This window comes from Malus domestica, chromosome 15 (assembly GCF_042453785.1).
Source record: "Malus domestica chromosome 15, GDT2T_hap1".
In the NCBI taxonomy this organism is placed as follows: Eukaryota; Viridiplantae; Streptophyta; class Magnoliopsida; order Rosales; family Rosaceae; genus Malus; species Malus domestica.
The window spans coordinates 49067948-49085803 of record NC_091675.1 but is presented as its reverse complement, the minus strand read 5'-3'; the positions used below and the strand labels follow the sequence as shown (position 1 = coordinate 49085803).

At 36.0% G+C, this 17856-nt stretch overlaps 1 protein-coding gene and 1 long non-coding RNA gene across 11 annotated transcripts in view; one reads left to right on the top strand and one right to left on the bottom strand.

Annotated features, from left to right (window-relative positions):
* Positions 1-5198: 5198 nt before the first annotated feature.
* LOC103402017 (uncharacterized) overlaps positions 5199-17856 on the top strand; it is a 20394-nt gene continuing 7736 nt past the window's right edge. For 2 of the 6 annotated variants that reach the window (XR_011576388.1, XR_011576386.1), the window contains exons 1-3: positions 5199-5840; positions 6052-6123; positions 12476-12535. This is a non-coding gene — a long non-coding RNA (uncharacterized lncRNA). The remainder of the gene's footprint in view (positions 5841-6051; positions 6124-12475; positions 12536-17856) is intronic. The other 4 variants (XR_011576390.1, XR_011576387.1, XR_011576389.1 and 1 more) reach the window with 3 other exon arrangements.
* Positions 12759-17856, bottom strand: part of LOC103402018 (MADS-box transcription factor 23) — a 21946-nt gene continuing 16848 nt past the window's right edge. For 3 of the 5 annotated variants that reach the window (XM_070814249.1, XM_008340760.4, XM_070814250.1), the window contains exons 5-9: positions 13688-13787; positions 13564-13605; positions 13394-13477; positions 13119-13273; positions 12759-13028 (exon numbers count right to left, since the gene is read on the bottom strand). In XM_070814249.1, the coding sequence (XP_070670350.1) occupies positions 13010-13028; positions 13119-13273; positions 13394-13477; positions 13564-13605; positions 13688-13787 (400 nt within the window). In that variant the 3' untranslated portion in view covers positions 12759-13009. The remainder of the gene's footprint in view (positions 13029-13118; positions 13274-13393; positions 13478-13563; positions 13606-13687; positions 13788-17856) is intronic. The other 2 variants (XM_070814251.1, XM_017322690.3) reach the window with 2 other exon arrangements.

Genomic DNA, 17856 nt, shown 5'->3' with positions numbered 1-17856 from the left:
TTAAGCATCCATGATTCTACCCTTGTCTCTGTGTGTCCTGTATAATCGATGCATGTGGGGTGACCATGTGGTTCAATGTCTTATTTATGAGATATATTGCTTTTCTTTCATTTGTGACTTGATTAAGTAACTTGGGGATGCATATTTCTCTGTGCATCTCCACTTCCTGGAGCCTTAGCATTAAGTTGTTCTGTTTTAATACATGTTTGCTTATGGCAGGAAAGCTGGAGAAGGCCCAAGGGTATTGATTCACGTGTCAGGCGAAAGTTCAAGGGATATGCATTGATACCCAACATTGGCTATGCGTCAGAATTTTGGGAGAAATTTTATTCAGGATGCTACTTTTGTTTTCGATTTGGTACTGTTGAATTTTATTCAAAATTTTACTAATCTAGTCATCTTAGACGACATGAAGTTCTACCAATTTGTTTGATTTTGCCATTTTACTGCAGTTCCTTGAGTAAATTTTCAGTTTTTATTACTTGTTTTCACTTTTACTATCTAGTGTCGCTTTTGAAGCAGCATATTCTGCCAAACGAAATGAATCCAATCGAATTATCTACGTTTTCCATTGTTGTATCCGTGATTTATGCTATAATTTGGAACATGATTAACTTGGTTGTTCACCTCTCTTGGGACTGCCTTTCTAGGAAGCAATTATGCGCATGAATGCTTATACTATAACTGTAGAAATGCTTATCTCAATATAAGGTTAGTTCATGGGAGAAAAACAAATAATGAATAAGTATATATGTGTTCAAATATGAAAAAGTTAAAAAATAAAATAAAATAAAAAATAAAAAATAAATGTCCCGTCCCATACCACACATAAATGTTGTACCAAACAATAGACGAAACATGAATAATTTTGTCATTTACCTTTTGGTTCTGTTCCGTCCATGCACTTACCAAACGCAGAACGGAACAACAATCTCGTTCCGTTCTGCGAATACCAAACATAACACGGAACATTTGTTCCTCCCCGTCCATTTCCGTCCCGTCCCGTTTTGTACCAAACGGTACCTTATTCTTAGCGCGTGCGTAAACAAGATTAAGGCTTAATAATTTGAATAGTTGTTAGCTTTCTTTCAAAGTTTAGGTACACCGTAATTCAACCAACAAACAAAACATGATAAGACCAACAGCAGATTACAATTTGCACCGCTCAAATACCTTTGTCCTTTTCACAATATTTTACTATCAGAATTCTGGACCGATACGTGTCCACGACAAGTGGGTGGGGCCCCCCAGTCTCATTCGTCCCTTTAATACGTTTTTTTTACAATCTTTATTTCCGGATGCTTCGAAACACGAATAGAATAATACAGCATCATTAGTTTAATCGTGAGGTCTAGAAGGTGGGTACGTGTCCGCTATCGATTTGCCCACACAGGCATGTTATTAAATCATTTTTCGTGTGGTCCTAGGTGATGTGGTAGGGACTTGGATTGTCTGCCATCCCATTTCATACCCTTCTCTTACCATTTTATATAAGACAAAAAGTAATAGGAATATAAAATATTGATGTGGCTTAACCATGACCACAGAAATAAAAAAGTATAAAAGGGGTATGAGGAGGGTATGAGATAAGGAGGACAAACAATCCAAGTCTAGATGCTATTGCTGTCCCAATGTGTCTCTAGTCTCGAGACTCCACACACTAGTCGGCTTGCCTCACCATCAACCGTGTGGGGTTTTTTTTTTTTTTTTTTGAAATTTAACAAAATAATAGGATATACATATTTGAACCCAAAAAAAAAAAATTGATATACATTAAATTTTTATTTAGAATATAAGAGGAGATCGCTTGTATTTTTCTCCCACAACCCTGTTTTCACGGTTTAGGTAGCTTTTATTTTGCACTCTGCTACTACGGGAATTGATTTTGCTTGATTTTCCTCTGGCTACTAAGATGTTTCAATTCATCAGATTGTCTATTTGCCTGCCCATGGATTAAGCAACAGTTCGAAAGGTTAGCTTATTCGGGAATAATATCAATTGGGGGTTATTACTCATTTTTGTACTTGCTATTTTATTTTTCAATTATTTCTTTAATTAAAATAAAAAAGAATAGATAGTAGGAATTCTCTTATCCCTTTCGGAAGTTTATCATCTCATAATTATTTATGGTTGTTTATATCTCTAACATGATCACTTGATAAAATGTGGAGGAAAGTAGGACAAATAGTCGATACTACTGGAAGGATTCCTCTTTGGATAATAGGTACTATAGCTGGTTTTCTTGTGTTTGGTTTAATCGTTATTTTCTTTTATGGTTCCTATTCCGGATTAGGTTCATCCCTTTAATAAACTGAGTTGTAGACATGAAAGCATAATCTTGAATTAGACTAGGAAAGAGGGATAAGTCCCGTTGATTCTTAATAATCATAATATTTTTCTTACAGGTTTATTTTATCATAACCCTTTTTTAGATTTGTTACGTAACATAGTGGTAGTGGACAAATAAATAGTCACTTTATTGAGCAATATAGACCTTTTTGAAACTAAATGTCATAATGATATTTCAAACGACTCACAAATGCTCAAGATGGAGCAATTTTCGGAACATCATCATGTACTGTTACGGTTTTACTTAAGGTGTTATTATTGACACTTCAAAAATTATATTGTACACTCCGTATGAATGTGTTTGTTTTCCAAGTATAGAAAACATAAAGTGCACTATCAAATTTTTAGAGTAACTCTATAAACTATAACATATATATTTGGTTTCTATACTATGATACTCTATAAGTGAGACATGTCATTCATGTCTTCCACACATATTAAAATATGTAGAATTGTACGTTTTACATGACAAGTGTTCTTGTTACATGTAAAAATTTCTTGTCTTGTTTTTACTTCTTTCTCCCCCCATAATGTCTCAAATATAAAATTAAAACTAAAACAAGACATTATCACTTGTATTACGATGTAGTGGTGTTTCTCCCTTTATTGTAAATGTGAGGTCTTAGGGTTGACTGTCACATCCCGGCCCAGGCTCCCATCACATCCCCAGCTTGACTCTGCTGTAGCACGATATTGTTCACTTTGGGCCTCAACCATGCCCTCACGGTTTTGTTTATGGGACCTCACACGAGAACTTCCTAGTAGGTCACCCATCCTGAGATTGCTCTTGCACGAACTCGCTTAACTTTAGAGTTCCGATGGAAACAGAAACAGTGAGCTCCCAAAATGCCTCGTGCTAGGTAAAGATGAGAATATACATATAAGGCATAGAGGATCCACTTCCTAGGGCGATGTGGGATGTTACAATACACCCCTCTTAGGGGCCCGACGTTCTAGTTGGCACACTTTCGGCTAGGGTTTGGCTCTGATACCAAATTGTCACATCCCAGCTCGGGCCCTTACCACATCCCGGGCTCAACTCCGTTGTAGCACGATATTATCCGCTTTGGGCCCCGATCACGCCCTCATGATTTTGTTTCTGGGAACTCACACGAGAACTTCCCAGTAGGTCACCCATCCTGGGATTGCTCTCGCACGAACTTGCTTAACTTTGGAGTTCCGATGGAACCCGAAGCCAGTGAGCTCCCAAAAGGCCTCGTGCTAGGTAAAGATGAGAATATACATATAAGGCTAGAGGATCCACTTCCCTGGACGATGTGAGATGTTACATTGACCCCGTTATATGATAAATTAGATACTAAATTATGACTCGTCCATTGTGTGGGTTAGTTGTTGACCCTAATGTATATAATTGCGTTTTAAGTTAAAAGTTGGCATTGCTCATCCAAAATAAGTGGAAAATTTGTTGACTTCAACTAGAACAATGGAATTGAATACATAATTTGTTTTTTGTAAACTCTCAATCATAGAAATTGGTAAATGACACTTATTTATATAGAATTTAAACTTGGGAATTGGAGATCTCAAATTCCAAACTCTCAATCATAGAAATTGGGAAATGACACTTATTTACATAGAATTTAAACTTGAGAATTGGAGATCTCAAATTCCAAACTCTCAATCATAGAAATTGGGCAATGACACTTATTTACATAGAATTTAAACTTAAGAATTGGAGATCTCAAATTCTAAGTTTTTTTTTTCATGCGGAAATTCTAAATTTCTATGTTTATCAATCCAAACAAGGGAATTAGTGCATGTCAATTTATAAATTCTGACTTTTATCCAAATTTCAAGCTTATTTCTCTCATCCAAACATAATATTAATGAATATTTTGAATTTATTTAATATAATCATTAATATTTAAAAATGACATTATTTGTTCAAAAAAGAAAAATAACGGTATTTATTCTTCTACATATATATTACCCATTGGATAATAAACTGACTACCACTGCCTTCCACTACAACCACTAACCTTATATACCACCACCGCTATTGCCACCACCGTCATCGCCAACCCCAACCCCCACCACTTCCCACTACAACCACTAATCTTATACTAACAACCACCCCCCCCCCCCCAAATTCCCCCTTCATGACATTATATTATTAAATCGAAATAGTCTAAAATATCCATATATCCCGATATTTCAATCGAAATTTCTGTGTTTTTGGACTACCGATATTTCCGATATCATCGATATTTTAGACCTTGCTAAGTCACTCATGTATCTTACCATGCAATGTATAAAGTGTAAAATATTGTACTAATTCATTATATATAAATGATTATGGTGTGTTTAAACTTCTTTCATTAACTACTACATATTTTCTATACTCACAATGTTTGCCAGCTCGCTATATAATCAACTTAAATTAGTTATATCTATCATGCAATGCATTTCCTTCCAATTTTTTGTGATAAACTAATAGATAATTGACTAAATAAACATCCTGCAAAGTTTTAATAAAAATTTCCAAATTTTTCTTACAATTTCCGTGGTTTTTATTTAATTTTTATCGATATCGATAATATCCCGATATTTCCATAGAAATTTCTGTGTTTTTAGACTACCGATATTTCCGATATCATCGATATTTTATACCTTGGTCATGGTTCAACTTTATGAAAGTTGCTCCGAGTTCCCACTACAACCACTAATCTTATACCAACAACGGCCCGCACTTCCCCATTCGTGACATTATATTATTAAACCGAAATAACATGTAGTCATGGTTCAACTTTACGAAAGTTGCTCCGAGTTCAAGGCTGGGCTGAGCCAATAGATTGTAGCTGCTGGTTTTGGTGAAGCGGAAACCGGTGAGTAATACACCTATGCCTCCAAAGGCTCCTCCGGTTTCAGAAAGCAGCTTGGGAGAATTCGAAACCCTAGATTTATCTAATAATATTTAACTAGAGAATCAGCAAATGAAAGAAGTAAATAAAAAAGAAAAGGGCATTACGTGTTAGATCGAGTGGGGGCATCATAGACCTCCATAGCCCCCACCAACACTCTCTTCCTCTCAGGGTCTCCCCCACCATCATTTCCCCTCTCTTTTTTTAATTCGTTTCCCTCTCAGATATTTTTCATCCAACTCTCTCCTCACACGACTCTCACCTTCTTCTTCTTCTTAGTCGTCAGGCATCCGCGCTCTTCCCCTTCCCCTCCATCGAAGCAGATCTCCTCCTCCTCCGTTCGTCCCCTTCCCTCCGTCCGATTCTCCAATGGATTCCACCGACTCGCGATTTCCTCAAATCACCGCGTTTCTCGGCCTGCATTCTCCTTCTTCTGCTCTATTCCATATCCTCCACCTCTTCCGAGCTGTAATTTTTCTGTTTCTTGACGAATATCCGTTCGTCTTCCACGGCGAACCGTCTGTTTGGCTGCCAAGAAAACTATGAGAAAATTCGAGAATAAGCTTAAATGGAACTGAGAAGCGAGTATCGCGTTATAATCAACTTATTGTAAGCCCTACGTCTTCAACTTTTAAGATGATTTATTTGTTACTGTGAATTGCGCATTGAGCTTCTTATATATAAATATGTATGTATGTATGTATATTGCAAAATTTGAGAAAATATATATGTTCACTGCCACTAGTTTGTAATCTATATTTATATCGGTTTATGCGTTGTTTAAATACTTGTATTTTTGCTTTGGAATGTTAATTTTCAGAAAATAATATTCTTATCGAGGAACAGTGGTTTTGTTTTCTAGACAGATACACGCCTTCACTTCGCAATTCAGGTACAAGATTTTACTACTGTTCATGCTTTTATTTGGATCGGCCATCTTTGCTTTTTTATAGCTGCCGTAAATTGTACAGTGTTCACCACTAATTGCTTTTAATTTGGTTTAGTCACTGCTTTGATCACTTTTAACTTTAATTAAACTTTACCTTGTTCAATGCACCTGTATTTTTCCCTTCTCGTAATTATGTTAAATTCATGTCATGTGTTACACGTTTCGGTTTAGATCCTAGCTTTTATTAGGCTGTCTGTGATCCATCATTTCTTGTAAGTGTTATCTTTATGATATATAGGGTCTATAGTTGACAAATCGAGGTAGTAGTTGCTACTGATTTTGTCGACTCGGTCTCTGGTTCCGTTTCTTGGAACATGTAGGCTTCCCAGTTTCTCTTTATTTCATGATATGCCGATGGGTAGCCATTACTGTATGCAATCTTGTACAAGTATACTATAGTAGTACCAATGCTTTATGGGTTAACCCCCGAACCAATTAAAACTCTTGCTATTATGATAACAATTCAAGATTTGTTCGGTTATGTGTGTTTATCAGAAAAACACTCCATTTGTTTGCGTGTTTGTCTGGTGCAGTGCATCGAGTTCATGGTCTAAATTAGGAATGTCTGATGTTCAATCATAGCTTTAAAATACAACTTAATGTTCATCCTTATTAACAGTTGCAATGCATTAGGAACTTATATTAACGATCCATATTAGATGATAACTTTAAAACATTATGAATTTACGTTCTAGATGTGCATCCATTAGTTGAAGTTAGTAGAATACGCCTAAAAATAAGCCCTTTTCTAGCCTTCAGGAGCCATCTAGGCTTTCATATTTTCTTAATAAAGTTTGTCAGATAGTTATCATCAACCATCAGATGAACTAGGTACATGTGGCCAGCAGGCGGTAGTAGTACTGCTGGTGTCAACAATCGCAAGTGGTGATGTTTGTTTCAATTGAATCGTTGTGGTAATGGTGGCGGATTGTATAAGGTGGTGACATGATGATTTTAGTAGTACAATCGCATTAGTTCATTGGTGGAACCTACTAGTGCACTAGTGTCATTGCAGCGGTTATGTTAGTGTCCATACAGTTACAGTTGAGGTGGTGATAAAGTGATGATTTTATAGTTAGATGTACATGGTGCTATGGCCGAAATGTGATGTTTTGTTAGGGCGATGGCATATATTGAGTTGATATCGTGAATAATTCAAAACATCTTCTTACTTAGAAGTGGTTGACCTTGATCTTATATCTGTAAAAGGTCCTTGAGAATAAAAAAAAATTGAATTTTAAATCTTGTAAAGAAACAATTACTGAAAGTAAAGGTTTCTCATGGGAAAAGACTGGTAATTACAGTGATGTGAAAATATCTTTTGTGTTTTGATTTTCTCCTTTTTCTCTTAACGTGTCTTCATTTGACAGATTGTGGATTTTAAGGATCCACAAGTTTCATCAGGGTGGTTATCACCATATGTAGATTAGCATGATAGTTTGTGCAAATGAACCTATAATTTGAATTGAGTTGAGCTTGATTCTGAAAGATATAGATTTGATTCTTATTTGCGCCTAAATTTTGAAGTTAAATACTCAAACTATTCTCATAACTTCAAAAAATTACTCAAGTCTTGCTTAGTATACATTGTTGGCTCATTTCCTATTGCCCTCCTTTCAAGTGTTTGCTGGGAAGTGATAATTTGATAACCAAATACGGCCTATGATTCTTGTTCCAAGGCTCAGTTTGTGAAATAGTAGGACTAAATATTTGCTTAAAATTTCAATAATATTTAACCTTATAAAAAACCAAAATTTTTAAGGGGGAAAATATATTTTTAATCTATTATAAGGGCAGTTTAATCATAAAAAACACAATAAATGCATTTCCGAGGCATGGGAAAAGCATATATTCAAGAGGCCCTAGAGTTTCAGTTTCTCCCCCTAATGGTTAGGGATGCCCATCTAAAAGGCATCACATTCCCAAGGGTCTGCTTACTAAACATATAGGCTTCACAATCTTGCTTTATTTCATGATATGCTCATAAGTAGGCATTAGTGTATGCAATCTTGTACAAGTACCAAAGTAGCTTGTAAAGTATATTAGTACGGATATGCTTTATGGGTTAATCCTCAAACCAATTATAAACCTCTTGTTATTATGATAACGACTCAAGATACTTGTTAAGTGTTTGTCTGACGTAGTGCATCGAGTTCATGGTCTACATTAGGAATGTCTGATGTTCAATCATGGCTTTAAAATACGTTATGTAATGTTCATCCTTATTAACAGTTGCTATGCATTATGAACTTACATTCATGATCTATGTTAGATGATAACTTTAGAACATTACGAGTGTACATTCTAAATGTGCATCCATTAATGAAAGTTATTAGAATACGCCTATAATGAAGCCTTTTTCTAGCCTTCAAGAGGCATCTAGGCTTTCATATTTTCTTGATAACGTTTGTCAGATAGTTATATCAACAATCAGATAAACTAGGTACATGTGGTCTGGCAGGCGGTAGTAGGAGTGCTGCTGTCAATGATGGCACGTGTGATGCTTGTTTCAATTGCATGTTTTTGGTAACAGTGGCGGATTGTATAACCAAGAGGTGGTGGCATGTGATTTTAGTAGTACAATCACATTAGTTCATTGGTGGAACCTAGTATGTACTAGTGTTGTTGCAGTGGTTATGTTAGCGTCCTTACAGACTTATGAGGTGGTGATAAAAATGATGATTTTATAGTTAGATGAACATGGTGCTAATGGCTGAAATGAGGACGTTTTGTTATGGTGATGGCATATATTGAGTTGATATTGTGAAAATTGGAAACATCTTTTTACTTAAAATCGGTCCACCTTGATCTTATATTAAGTCCTTGAGAATAAAAACATTGATATTTTAAATCTTGTGAAGAACTAATTACTGAAAGTGTAGCTTTCACATGGGAGAAGACTCGTAATTATCAGTGATGTGAAAATTTCTTTTTGTGTTTTGATTTGCTCCTTGTTCTCTTTATGTGTCTTCATTTGGCAGCTTGTGGAGTTTAAGGATCCAGAAGTTTTATCAGTTTCAATTAAACTTTATGTGGTGAGTGGTTATCACCATATGTAGATTAGCATGATAGTTTGTGTTAATGACCTTTAAATTGAATTGAGTTGAGCTTGATTCTGAAAGATATAGATTTGATTGTTATTTGCGCCTAAATTTTGAAGTTATCTACTCAAACTATTCTCATAACTTAAAAAAAAAATTGCTTAAAAGTCTTGCTTAATATACATTATTGGCTCATTTCCTGTGGCCCCTTTCAAGTGTTTGTTTGGAAGTGATAATTTGATAGTCAAATAAGGCCTTTGATTCTTGTTCCAAGGCTCGATTTGTGAAATAGGACGACTAAATATTTGTTTAAATTTTCAATAATATTAATACCCTTATAAAAAAAACCAAAAAATTTGAGGGGAAAAAAAGTATTTTTAATCTATTATAAGGGTAGTTTAATCATAAGAAACACAATAAATGCATTTCCAAGACACCTTAGAGGCCTAAGAGTTTCAGTTCTCCCCATAATGGTTATGGATACCCATGTAAGAGCAACTCCACTGTTGCTTATTGCCTTAGGGAAAGGCAACCCAATCCACTCTCCCCTTCCCCAAAACACTCCAGCCCACTTGGGCAATTGGACCCAAGGCGAGCCTAATGGAGAAGTCAGTCAATAATTGCCTATCCCAGCGCTCAGCCTATGTGACGTTATCATGACGTCAATCACAATTTAAATTATTAAAAAATTATAAAAATGAATTATATATTATAAAAAAAACTAATTAAAAATATAAAAAATTATAGTTTTTTTCTATAAATACCTAACCATGCTCTTCCACTTTACACTACATTTCAATATTTTCAAATACTTTTAACCAATCTTTTATTATTATTCCAAATTAAAAATGAAGTTATCTTTTATTATTTATAAAATAAAAAATACTAATATTTTAATACGAATTGCCTTGGCTATTTAGTTTAGGGGTAGAGATGTACTTGGGCAGTTACTTACTGTTCATTAAGGGGTTTGAGTTGCCCTTTGCCCAGTGGGGTCTTCCTACATGGAAGTTCTCTAAAAGGCCTCACATCCCCAAGTATCTGCTTACTAAACATGGGAATTGAATCTTATGCCCACTTTCAAGTCTTTAGTCCCCAAGCAAATGAGACCTATAATTATAAGCTTATGAAGTCCAGGGGTTTAGTGTATCCAAGAAGGTTATTTACTAAAAGAGAAACCGGACAAGCCAAATATGAGCATTCATGTTCAGTCTTGGCCGGGTTCGTGTAGATCGACTCTATGATGATCTTAGGTCTCCAATAATGCATACCACAAGTTGACATTTGGATTCATAGATCATGGTTCAGTATCATATACTTTCCATGTCATACATGAAGTACGATTCAAGATTACCTTCTCCCCAAAAGTTAGGCCTGTGTCCTCACTAAGATAGGAAACGTACACATAACATTTATAAGTGGACGAGCCTATCCGATGTGTGATGCCATTTCTTACCTGCTTATGGATCTCTGTCACCTTTGGTAAAAGGTACCATTTAAGGCCTTCTGAAGCTTAAGTTAACATTGGATTTCATAGGCTTTTCTTGAGTAACTTAGACCTCCTCAACGCATGCATGGCTGATGTAGGATTCAGAGTATCACAATACAAGCTTTCCTCCATGAATAGTTGTAGTTGTTCAAGTTGACATTTGAATTTCATTGCCTTATTTACGTATCCTAAGTCTTCTCAACACATTGCCAATATATGATTACAGATCATCATAATCTCCTCTCCTTTAAGCCTTCATATTTTCGCAAAGAAGTGGATCATATCATAGACAAGTCTTTTGGACCAGATTTTTGAAATTCAAAGGTCAATTTGAGTTAACAGTGTTAGCTTTGCACACTCTTTTCTTGATTTCTGAACCAATTTCAGTGATTGTGAGCATTGAAGAGTCCTTGGCTGACACTACAATGTTACCCTACCTCTGGTAATTTCATTCTTGTTCTATCTGCAGGGCATTGAACAGCTATTTCTTTTGTGGAAGATTTTAGCTTTCAAAGTCCTTTTGACTCTTGCCAAATACAACAGCATATGCTTCAATTTTGTTGAATGCATTATTTTTTTCCTGCTAAAATACTGTCTTATCTTGGAATATTGTTTTGTCCTTCAAAGTACTATTATTGTTTCAGGAAGCAACATGAAATTATACCATTGACTGTTGTATTCTTAAACGTGCATTTTGCGTCTCTTGAAATAGCCATTGAGATATTTGACGCAAAAAAAAAAAAAAAAAAAAAAAAAAAAAAAAAAAAAAAAAGAAAAAGAAAATCCATTGAGATATAGTGGCAAATAAAACATATTGTCAGATGTTCGTGGTTCCTTTTTTATATCTAATTTATTTATTTTTGTTGTTTTAAGAAATAGCATTGAGTTCTGGAGTTATGCTTGAAAATGCTCAAACTGTTATCATACTTTTCCTTTCTCTTTAGAATCCACTGGTCTGACAGGAGTTGAATTGCATATTATTTTACAATAAAATGAAATGGCCCAGAATCATTTGAAGACCAAGAATTTTTATTTTAACATGTTTCTGATCCTTTCCTTGCAAGCTATGCTAGGCAGGCCTTAGTTGTTGATATACCTAATCTCATGAATTGTTATTTTTCCCTACTTTCCAAAAGTTGAATCTCAAATGTGGCATGATTATGCGGTCTTCCCTATCCAATAGGAAGTCTTTCATATGTCTTGGTAGTACTTTAGAATTCCACTATGGGATTTGCATTGCAGTCCATAGATCTCTTGTAACTTTATCCATTTCTGTTGTTTATTATTTGGTGCATGAATCTGTAAACTTGGAAACATGGATCTGGCTATGGTTATTAAGAACTATGTCTATGAAAACAAATACCATAGAGTGGCATGGGATATTCCGAAGTCTCGAACCTGGGCATGTATAGTCTACTAGTCCTAATTTGATATAAGATACTTTTTCATAGTCCCGGAGGCCTAATATTTGTGGATTGCACTGCATTGTACTCACCTGTTTTATGTTGTTTCAATCAGAAATGGTCCAGAATCTACATGTGATCATAACCAGCATTTTTATAATTTTTTCTTCGATTTGACTATGCATGATTTTCTTTCCAACTGGTTTGAATTTATTTAATTAGATGTCCTAGAGGTTTTTTTTATTATTGTATCAGAGAATTCTGTGTACATTTAATGATTGTTTCAGTGAATTTATATATGGCTTGATTTTGCTTACTGTGCTTAACTACCTATTACTTCCTTGCTGAACATTATATTGCAGTCAGGACGGCAAATCATTGTAGATGCCTTCTATGTAATATCAGACTGCGTGGACAAGAAGGTAAACACCGCATACACCATTTTTTGAAATTCAGTACTTAAATGGACTGAACTTTAATGCAGTAAGTCGAATGGTTTTGCTTCTTTCCCTTTATATTTTCATCTTTTTTCAAACCAAGTGCTGGTGTTCACATGTTTTGTGTAGAAAAATTGATGACATGCATATAAACATCGCAATATTTTTCAGAGAAAGTTTGTTTCACAGATGCTGATAGACTTAGAGATTTCTAAAAGTTGAGCTGCACGGGAAGTGCAAGTCAATTATTCTTTATTATATATTGATCTCATCTTTACATATGTAGCTGGTTTCATTGATTGTCACACACACATCAAATCATTGTTTTCAAATCAAGGTCCTTTTGCGGATTGTTCTGCAGCTCTTTTACCACTAGTGTGATAGAACATGAATTTGAATCCATCAGCCTTGTTCTTGAGAAATAAAATAACATTATCCTAATATGATGCATCTTCTTTGCTAGTGTAATTGTAGTCTGCTGTAGTCATCATAAAACAGTTTGATCAATAAATGGAAAATTGAAAGTGGTAATCATAATGGACAGTGTAGTTTTAGGAAGAAGGTATACCCCAGATTTGTTGCCCTTGCTGGTGGCTCGTAGCTTTGCTGCTGTGGCTGGCTAAGCTGGAGACGGACAGGTCCATTTGAGTCCTCTTCAATACCTTGACCATTTGTCAGAAGAGTGTTTCGATTTGCTTCGTTTACATTCCTTGTTCCATAAACCTGGGATGTGAAACTTCTGTTAAGGTGTTGCGGAAAAAATGTTGCAATTTTTTATAGGTTGGATTATAGATTTTTATTACTCTTGGATAGTTGAAGTTTATTTAGTTTCAAAACCAGTACCTTCTTAGATAACTCCATGTTTTCTTGACGAATTAGGTTTACCTTCTTATACAGTTCTATATTTTCTTGGTGAATGAGGTTCCCCTGCACACAGACTTTAACATTTAGCTCCTTAAGTAATAAAGAGGAAAAAACTGAAAAGTAGTACCAAAGTTTTGCAAGATTTTAACCTTTCGGTTTAGTTCTTCTATTTCATCCATTAAAAGTTGGTCCTACAGAAGTCAAAAGTGATTTAGCACCATGGAAGACATTACGTAAATAGATGATTTTCAGAAATTGAGTGACTGCTCGTACCTTTTTTATTCGGACACTCCGAAGACTCATTTCCAATTGGTTCTCTAGATTCTGTAAGTCTTTCACATTTAGACCAGAAAGCTCTTCTCCCATCATTTGCCTGTAGTCATGACAAAAGCATTATTTAGGCCCTAAACATGGACTTTGGACATCTTAAATCCAATAGTGACGTGGATTTATGAGATGCATTGCAATTCTGTTTGATGCCAAACATCCTTATCCTAGATAATCGCTTAATTTTCACCTATACCTAATCCATTATTTAAGCATCGGATTGTCCTCTTCCCGTAGGTTGCAGTGTAGACTATCTTGTATGAGTATAAACAATGTCACTTCGTAGGGAAAATTCTATAGCTTGTTATGAAGATTTCTCAAGCCCTCATAATCTAGCATCTGGTATAAAATCATGGAAAATGCCAATTGGTTCAACGCAGTGCATTCAATGTTAAGAAATGACTGCCGGAGTTCTATGACAACATAAGATCATTCCTTTTTCCCTTTTGAGCTATTTCACGAGTTCCTTAAGTAACAAGATAGATTCTGTACTTGTTTGTCCGAGAATAAAATCATACGCATGGTTATGGTGCCATTGTGTAGGCTCCAGTTTTGGAGGGCCCCCAGCTCCAGTTTTGGAGGGCCCCCAATTTTATTTTTCTCATGTACTTATATAATATATATCATAGCTTGCAGTAGAATAACAAACTATGCCCCTAGCTCCAGCGGTTTGTGACTAGCTTGTTTGTTTTCCTGTAGGGAGTAGGTCCGAGCCCGAGCTCTTGCGCTTTTACTTTTCGCATGTTCTGTTAAATACAGACTATAGAAAAATAGATTCAAAACAACAATTAGGAAGAGCAAAAGCCCTAGCCTCTGTGCTCCAATTCCCTTATTTTAATTTTCTCGTGGGGTTTCTATTTAAACTTAAAAACAAAAGCAATAATTTCAGTTGCCAAAAATTCATTTTGGATTTTGCAAGGGCCTCAATCTAGGTTCGCCCTCTAAGTTTCCAACCAACCAAACTTTCAGGTTCTCATCACTTAAAACTTAACCCACTCTAGTTGGTCAGTCACTATCACCTTACTTAGTACGTCATTTTTGTTAGGATTTGGTTCGTCTTTCGTTATAGTCCTATTTTGTTTAGGATTATAGGAAATCTAAGGTGCACCCATTCTTGTCCTACAAGGATTAGGAGAGAATAAGTTTTCTTGTACAATTAGATTAGAATCCTAAAAGCAGAAATGAAATAGGAATGTAAGTGTGCTTTCCTATCCCAAATAGGTTAGGAGACCTAATCAGATTATAGGAGTGTAAAGCGCACCTTATACTTAAAAATAGAGTGTGGCAAGGGTTGAAAAGCAAGCAGAAAACAGAGAGAGCCGAGAGAAGAGACGGATAATATATGTCATAGCTTGCAGTAGAATAACAAACTATGCCCCTAGCTCTGACTGTTTGTGACTAGCTTGTTTGTTTTCCTGTAGGGAGTAGGTCCGAGCCCGAGCTCTTGCGCTTTTACTTTTCACATGTTCTGTTAAATACAGACTATATAGAAAAAGAGATTCAAAACAACAATTAGGAAGAGCAAAAGCCCTAGCCTGTGTGCTCCAATTCCCTTATTTTAATTTTCTCGTGGGGTTTCTATTTAAACTTAAAAACAAAAGCAATAATTTCAGTTGCCAAAAATTCATTTTGGATTTTGCAAGGGCCTCAATCTAGGTTCGCCCTCAGTTTCCAACCAACCAAACTTTCAGGTTCTCATCACTTAAAACTTAACCCCCTCTAGTTGGTCAGTCACTATCACCTTACTTAGTACGTCATTTTTGTTAGGATTTGGTTCGTCTTTCGTTATAGTCCTATTTTGTTTAGGATTATAGGAAATCTAAGGTGCACCCATTCTTGTCCTACAAGGATTAGGAGAGAATAAGTTTTCTTGTACAATTAGATTAGAATCCTAAAAGCAGAAACGAAACAGGAATGTAAGTGTGCTTTCCTATCCCAAATAGGTTAGGAGACCTAATCAGATTATAGGAGTGTAAAGTGCACCTTATACTTAAAAATAGAGTGTGGCAAGGGTTGAAAAGCAAGTAGAAAATAGAGAGAGCCGAGAGAAGAGACGGATTAGTTTTAGGGTTTGCAACAGTACGGTATACTCTATTTTTAATCAAGGAAACTGCGGTTTCTCTACCTAGAGAAATCACAACTAGGTGTAGGCAAAAGTTCTGCCGAACCAGTATAAATATTGTGTGTTTCTAGTTATTCTCTTTTGCTAAGTTTACTCTATTGCGTTATACATCCAAGAACAAGTTCCATATTCAGAATAACAACAATTGGTATCAAGTGCTTCGTTCAAGGTGTTTTGCGATGGCAAGAGGAAAAAGTTCGTGCTCCTAGGAAGCTTAAGGCATGCGTTAAAACATTTTGATGGCAAGGATAACTTCACAGACTGGCAAAGGATGAGAAGAGCGTACTGATATAGCAGGAGTTGGATGATGCACTCCTTAGTAAGAAGCCTAAGACCATGACAAGCAACATGGACCAAGATTCTCAAGAAGGTCAAAAGTTCTATTAGGATTCATCTCACGAAATCAGTTTGGTCCCACATCATAGAAATGATGACTACTAAAGCATGGGACATGTTGGAGAAGGTTTATATGGGCAAAACAGTGTCCAATAAACTGTTTCTCAAGGATGAACTATTCGGGCTTCGACTTGAAGAAGGCGTAATATTGAACATCATGTATGCAGGTTCCAAAATTGCATAGCCAATCTTCAGAAGGTCGAAGAAACCAACAAAGATGATGATATGGCTATCATCTTGCTAAGGTCTCTACCCTCGTCATTTAAGCACTTTCGAACAACTTTAATGTTTGGAAATAGTTCCTGCGGCTTGAGGACATAATTCAAGCACTTCAGTCATATGTTAAACTGGAGGATATAACTGAAGGCTCTTAAGATCTTTATGCCAAAGGCAAGGAGAAAGGTCGGGAAAAGACGAAGGCAGAGAAGAACAACAACATGAGTAGGTCGAAATCCAAGAAGAAAAAGGAAAAGAAGGAAGTTTTTTTGAATGTGGTTCTACGAATCATTGGAAGAGGAACTGCAAGATTTGAGATTTGGCGGGATGAGAAAGCTAAAATGGAAGGTAGCTCAAGCTTAGTTGGTACTGTCATTGAAGAAGAGAGTTAGGGGGGAGCTTCTTTCAGTAACATCAGGCTCTAGGGTGTTGGGATATGTTGATACCAACTATGCTGAGGACTTAGACAAGAGAAGGTGAACTTTTGGTTATCTCTTTACATGCGCATGAGGACCAATCAGTTGGAGGGCACTACTGCAACCTCTTACAATTTTGTCGACCATTAAAGTAGAATTCAAAAAGGAGGAAATTTGGCTTAGTGGCTTGGTAAGCCAATTGAGGATCACTCAATATTATGTGAAGCTGAAATGTGACAGTCAAAGTACCATTCACTTGTCAAAAAATCAAAATTTTCATAGAAGATCAAAGCACAATGAAGTGAGGTATCACAGAATCCGGTGTTGGGATATGTTGATGCTGACTATGCTGAGGACTTAGAAAAGAGAAGGTCAACTTCTAGTTATCTCTTTACAGGCGCAGGAGGACCAATCAGTTGGAGGGCACTACTACAACCTCTTACAGTTTTGTCGACACTAAAGTAGAGTTAAGAAAGGAGGCAATTTGGCTTTGTGGCTTGGAAAGCCATAATATTACCTGAAGCTGAAATGTGACAGTCAAAGCACCATTCACTTGTAAAAAATCTGGTTTGTCATAGAAGATCAAAGTACAATGAAGTGAGGTATCATAGAATCCGGAATTAGGGGGAGTCCAAGGAGATTTGGGTTAAAAAAGTTAACACGAATGACAATGCCACATATTCCATTACAAAGATAGTGTTGGCCAAGAAATTCAAACATTGCTTGAACTTGATCAATCTTGTTGATTGCTTGGGGTGGAGCACCTTCTCACTTGAGGTGCAATGAGGCAAGAAGAAGTTTGCCAAGGTGAAGGTTCTTGAAGATTTATAAAGTTGCTTAAAGAAGCTTCGAAGATACTCTGGGTTGCAACAGTCAAGACTTGGTTCGACTCACCAAGGTGGAGATTGTTAGGATTTGGTTTGTCTTTTGTTATACTCCTATTTTGATTAGGATTGTATTAGGAA